Source organism: Papilio polytes, unplaced genomic scaffold, assembly GCF_000836215.1.
Source record: "Papilio polytes unplaced genomic scaffold, Ppol_1.0 DF823177.1, whole genome shotgun sequence".
NCBI lineage: Eukaryota > Metazoa > Arthropoda > Insecta > Lepidoptera > Papilionidae > Papilio > Papilio polytes.
The window spans coordinates 1,312,839-1,319,357 of record NW_013526027.1 but is presented as its reverse complement, the minus strand read 5'-3'; the positions used below and the strand labels follow the sequence as shown (position 1 = coordinate 1,319,357).

General features: G+C 34.1%; 1 protein-coding gene across 1 annotated transcript in view; it reads left to right on the top strand.

The window, feature by feature from the left end:
• The first annotated feature begins 2,168 nt into the window (after nucleotides 1-2,168).
• The window catches only part of LOC106105067, a 93,828-nt gene continuing 89,477 nt past the window's right edge, over nucleotides 2,169-6,519 (top strand). The window contains exon 1 of the mRNA XM_013285291.1: nucleotides 2,169-2,199. Coding sequence (XP_013140745.1) covers nucleotides 2,178-2,199 — 22 coding nt within the window. The 5' untranslated portion in view covers nucleotides 2,169-2,177. The remainder of the gene's footprint in view (nucleotides 2,200-6,519) is intronic.

The following is a 6,519-nucleotide window of genomic DNA, read 5'->3' as shown; positions in this document are numbered from 1 at the left end:
AACTAGACTAATGCACTTAATTCTGGAGGAAATTTGCTCGTTCGTTCTGACTTATATTACCAGCTAGCTGTTCCCGGGTGGCTTCATCCGCGTGAAATTATAAAAACTTTATTTTATTGTTTACATCTGTCAAATTCTCAATTGCAAATATGAAATTTACCGTTACCATAATAACCTTGCTTCCTTAGCAGCTTGTAGGTTATGGTTTTTTTTTTCAATTTATTTGCCCCCAAAGTTTTATAGCGTGTAAAGATATAGCCTAAAGCGTGTCATAAGCGTAGGGCTTTTAATTAAAGTAAGAATTATGAAAAAATATGCTGTGATTGCTGACATCCTACGTCACGAAGTAGTGTTTACGCTTTATAATATTAGTATAGATTTAATTTCTATTTTATTAAAGAAAAGATATGTTTCTTATAATTATTAATACATTTTATATTTTAAAGGTTATAAATTGAATATCATGTTTCAGTATATGTTTAGTGCATTGTTCGAACTTAGATTAAATTTAGGCGAAGGTGCAAAAGCAAAATGCGTACTTACTCCGGTTTGTTAGATATCGTGTATCCGTTCTTTATGTGTTTGTTTTCCTTGTTTTCTATATCTTAATGTCATCCTAAATTTTATCAGATCTTTGCTGAGAACAAGACAAACGTTATTGTGGATGTTCAATTATTTGTTTTCGTTTGTCTTTTGTCATTTGACCTCCTTAAGTACAGTTTTAATATTTCTGGCCTAGTTTTTTTTATCGTAGACAAAAAATCTGTTTGCCTATTAATGAACAAAAATATTAAGTATTTTAATCGGTGTCCCATTAGTATAAACACGTAACTTAAAAAAAACTCTAGAATTTTCTATTGAATAACTCTAGTATGTACAGAATGGATATCTTTATTCCACGATGAAAACAAACTGCTGAATAAGCGAGGGATGTTCTCTACAATGTGATCATTTTTCATAAGTTTGCATCGAAGTTAAACGATCGGTGCAGGAAGATATTTTTCAAATCTAATCCAAACTTCACGTTACGCAAACGGAAAACTTTGCATAGATAGACATTTCCTATTTGCACTTTTACATTTATATTTTATCCTGTAAAATAGAAAATCAAATACTCTATCGCCTCTTAGAATACGTAGGAATTTCTTTTCCCAGTTAACTCGATAAACTAATGCCATTATTATTATGTAATATCCTTAAAAGCAACCACTTAAATATAATTTGTGCGACCAGACTGCAGGAGGGTAGTTTGTTATTTTAATGGCATCTATCGTGTTCGTAATTCAAAGCAGTTTGGTCGTTAGAGCCAAATGGCTTCCGTAATGAACTAGTCACAAACTTAACCCAAGCCCTAATGACCCTGCATCAAATCACGGAACTTGTTTATGTCTGTAGAAATTAAGCCTCAGCTGCGGGTTTTGCTCAATAAGGGATCTCAGCTTTTAACAGTAATTGCATTAACAAACTGTGGGTATTGACAAGTAACTTCTTGTATTTATTACTAGCTCACTATATTCGACTTTAGGGGTGACTAGGCCTTAGTCAACGACGCCGGTATAGTGCGTGTTGGTTGACTTCACACATATCTTTCAATTTTTGTGTTGCATCACGATCATTTACTTCACCCCAAGTACGTTGGGCAAATTATGTTATTGAGGTACATTGGTACATGGCAAAATTTGAACCTGGACCTGTAGAAGTCAAGTACTTAAACCACTAAGCCACCGAGGATCACATATTTTTAATAAATTTCACTAATCAGTTATCTCATCAGTTAGCTTTGGCTAAAAATATGCATAGCACACAATTACGCAATTAATTTGCTATTTTTGTTTTTGTTCAATGTATAGAGGACAGGGCAGATATTGCCCGGGAGCGTTGTCATGACAACGGGGGGCGCTAGCGGCGCGCGCCGCCTCCGAGCGCCAGACGTGACCCCGACTCGGCGGAGGACGCTGCGTCTCGTAGCATCATCTCCAACATTTGACGTGACAAAATAGACCTTGTGGCCAGTATGTGGATGTAATCTAAGGCTCCCGTTGCGCGAGGTGTGATTGAAAGTGTCCTAGTGTTGTGTGTAGGAGTGCAATCGTGCAATGTTGCAAGGAGGGGGCGATCTGTGACCGGGACACACTGCAAAGTGGAGGGGGAGAGAGGGCGCTCGCACGCTTGATATCATGCCTTTCGAATTGAGATCAGGTAAGCTTTTCAGCTCCGAATGACATCGCTCCAGGCGGCTTGTAGTTTGAAAGGAATCATGCCCTTACCCTATGTTTTTTTGTCCACTCTTAAATACTGAAAGATGCTGGAAAATGTTGAAAAAAAGGAAAGAACACAGAGTTATAAATTTTAATTAAAAAGTCCCGTTTTGATGCTCGTAAAATTTTTGTTCCAGCCGTGACCTAAATTTTATTTAATACCTAAGTTTTATTGTATGAATATTTATGAATACTATGTTCTTTTTGACGAGTTATTTATTGAATGATATATAAGTTCTTACGTAATTCATAACTTATCCGATGTTTACCCTTGTTCGTACTGGAATACTTTCCAGAGGTCCCACGGGTCACTGGAGGGTTTTCAACTAACGAGTTACATTCATTTGTCGTAACTTCGTAGTCTCCAATTTATTTGACTTTAACCGATTTGGAAATATGTTAATCAACTATGCAATACGGACAATCTCTGTTTAAATGATTACACGTGAAACCCCTTAACAAACACGTACTCGTAAGTATGCATGTTCATCAATATGTTTAAAACCTGGACCTGGATGGTACCTTAAAAATGACGTCACTATCAGATAGCGGTACAAAATCCATCACGTTCATTGCATTGTTATCAGACAATTTACAATTTTTGGGACGACAGCATACTTAGAAATGCAGCAAATGAAGTAAAACGAGTTTATAAGAGTTCAAAAATACGGTGTACAGAACGACACATCAGACGGTCAGAGATCATCAAAATTGAAGATATTCCGTAAATACTAACGCGTTACACCTAGATAATACGAACATAATGAATGAATGATAATTTCGTAATCCTGCATTTATTCTGTAGCAATAGTCTACGATTGTACAATCTCATATACCATTGTGGTTATCTGAATGACTTTGATCAATGTTCCCCGATCCCAAACATCTTTCCCCATTCGATCTTTTACTTTTACCGAGATTCTTACGTGATGTATTATTACAATGATTTCACTTTCTTTTTGACGCCATTTTACGACTGTACGAATTATTTCTCCACAGGACTGTACGTGCCAAATGCTAAGTCCTTAGTTTGTCTCGTTAATAATTCAAACACCTACTTGATCTGAAACTCGGTCCGTTCCGTTATCCCGTTCTGCCGACTCGTTACCCGTGAAAGGTGAGCGTCAAAGGGGACAGGATTTAATATTAATTTTGACTGATAGCCACTTATCCTTTATTTCTTTCTATTCAACCTCTTGATTATTATCAGCCAGTGACAGGATTTTAACACTTTGTGGTATTTCAAAAGAGTTTTTTATAAATGTTACCTTTTATTAAAAATATTTTATAAGAAGATTTACAAAACACAGTGAAGGTAACGGTGTTTCTGATTCGAATTTCGAATGAATTTCGTATCGTATCTCTTTTGTTTTCTAAGATTAAGTTAATTAACGGATATCTGATACTTTATTAAAACTAATTTCAATACAATTGAATTTCTAATGAAATTCTTTCTCCCCCCAGGTTTACCTATTAGGCCTTCATGAATATTTATAACGATTTTAGCATTTTACTTCGGAATCCTTTTAGCGATTCATTCAATTGTATTTCACTATTTCATGTTGAACGGAATAATAAGATAAATGTTTTGTAACGATAATTATTTACCCTGAAAAGTTTATGCATTGCTCAATTGTTATTCAGTTTCATTTTGAATTGAATGGTTCATTCGGTGTTACCTTTCTATTGAAACACCATAAATTAACTGGCTCTGTAAGACTGAAAGCTGTCGTAGGGATAAAACAACTATAGTCCGATAAATAATTTTTGGCATTTATCATCCATCAAGGATTCGTTGTACTTTAGTTTAACATCACCAGGCCAGATAAGTTTATATCACTATAAAAACTTTAACATAGTTCATGAGAATAAATGTGAAAGAAAAACAAAGATTGTTTATGCTGCGAAAGTGGATATCAGCGTTGAAAGGAACGCCCACGGCGAGCATTTATATCGATTAGATTGACGTCATAATGCAGAAGGGCTACATTAAAATTCCCTGAAGTCGGTCGACGATTTATGGTTATTGATAGAATCATATTGTCTATGAAAATGGTATTTACCTCATATTACCTAGAGATTCTTAGAATACTTGAAATACTTATACTTTAACTTTTATATAGTAACTAGCTTTCACCCGCGACTTCGTCCGCGTGGTATAGGAAAAAACAAAAGTGAGTAGCCTATGTGCTCTTCCAGGCTATCCTCTACATCCATGTCAAATTTCATCCAAATCCGTTAAGCCGTTTTGGCTACAAACTGTAACAAACATCCATCCATATAAACTTTCGCATTTCTAATATCAAAGTATGATTATGTTTCGAAGTGTGAATATTTAGATTTAAGAGATTAATTTAATTTCTAAATGGAAAAGTTTTTATTAATTCACCTAAATTTCTATAGCTCTAGTAAATTGTTCGACGAGGCTTAAAAGTTTGCTCTATTCAGAAGTATGTTTAAGAATAAAGTTTTAACATTTTGCTTTTAGTCTTGTAATGAAGCGTTTAGTTTTTAATTAAATTGGATTTTCAATTTACTAATATTTGCAATTGAAATTAAAATAAATTAATTAAATTTCTACTTAAAATAGTAAATAAGTATTCGTAACTGTTACAAATAAAAATCTATGACCGAAGTTTTTAAACTAATCTATGACAAAGGTCAATGACCTGAAATCCACCATCTTGAATTTTATCCAATCTTACGTTTTGTAAATTTACTTGCAGTTTGACTTAGATATACTCGTATTAAGTAAAGGCTAAATTTAACGTTAAAGTGTCTATTTGGTGAAATGATAATAAGAATTCTTCTTTTTTAAATTTTGAACTGTGATGAACGAGCAATGTTTGATGAAATATTTTTTAAAATACGAAATACAAGAGGTCTCATTTAAGTTGTGAATGAATCGTGCTTTAAAGTGACTAGACAAGGTCAAGTGTCTAATTTAAAATTCTATTAACTACAATAAAGTTGGTCGAGTGATGAAAATCTCAAACAGAAATTTTAATTGGTAGAAAGGTTTGTAACTCAAATTTAGCTTTTTAATTATTAATGGTTTCACGTAACTCTGTCCTTTTGGATTTAATTTATTTTACTTTGATAAGGTAGGTTTTGATAATGAAAAAGTTTATGCAGAACGTGTTGAAAATAGCCCTTGATCTTAACTTAAAATTTCTACGACTCTAACATTGTCGACGTTCTATTAAATTGATATGGAATTTCTTTTAGTAATCTCTATTCATATTTCCTATAAGGATGGCATCAATTTTAACTCAATTTCGTAAAAAGCTAATGACGCTATTAAAAAGTAGTTGCCTAATATTAACTCTTTGTTATAAAAAATAATGCACAATAGCATCTTTGCCTGTTTTCTTTAACAAATAAATGGTGTTAAAGGAGTTCGATTTGATCAAAAGTAAATTTCCTTTAACACTGACAGCACTTGAAGCAATATTGTCGGCGGCCGGTGCGGCTTATCTCGTTATTTATTAAGGCCGGTCGGCTTTTAGGCTGGGACCCCTTCATCACACCTCTCAGTTATCCACTGAAAGGTAAACTGTTACATCAATTTACCTTTCAGTTCCGAATCATTTATGTCGATACAAATTCTTAATAGCGAATTATTTAGATGACATAGTGTCATAGAGTAAGTATGATAATTAAGAAATTATTTAAGGTTAAGGATATCTTACTAACATTGAAAGAGCCACGGTGGCAAATACTATATATCCGACGTCTCTAACTGATGGTACCGAGTAGACAAAAGCAGGACGTGACGCAGTTAGCCTCACAGATTATAGAAATGCAGCAAGCTGGTTGGCATTATTGGTAGAGGGAGTCATCGGCAAACCTTCTGCCCACAATGGTATAAGGAAAGTGGTTGGAGGAATTTAGTAGCGATGCAGTTAAATTAATATCTATCATTGATTAAATTTACTACAAATTCTCGCCATATATTTGTGTATTTGCAAGCTCGAATGGCCATGGTATGTGTTTAATTAATTTGGAATGTATGTAGACACATAATGTGACGTAGAATGTTACGATAGCTGTTATTTTAAATAGTGTAGTCAATATAGTAGTTTCATTTTATGATTTAGGACCTGTCCCACCGCTGGCTGATAGAGGCTCAGATAGTTAAAGATGACGTCACCGTCAGATACGGTAACAAAATCCGGTATCTCCGTCAGATATTTTAAACGTTTGATTGTTATCAGACAATTTAAAATTTGGTGGGACAGGCCCTGACAATTAATTACTA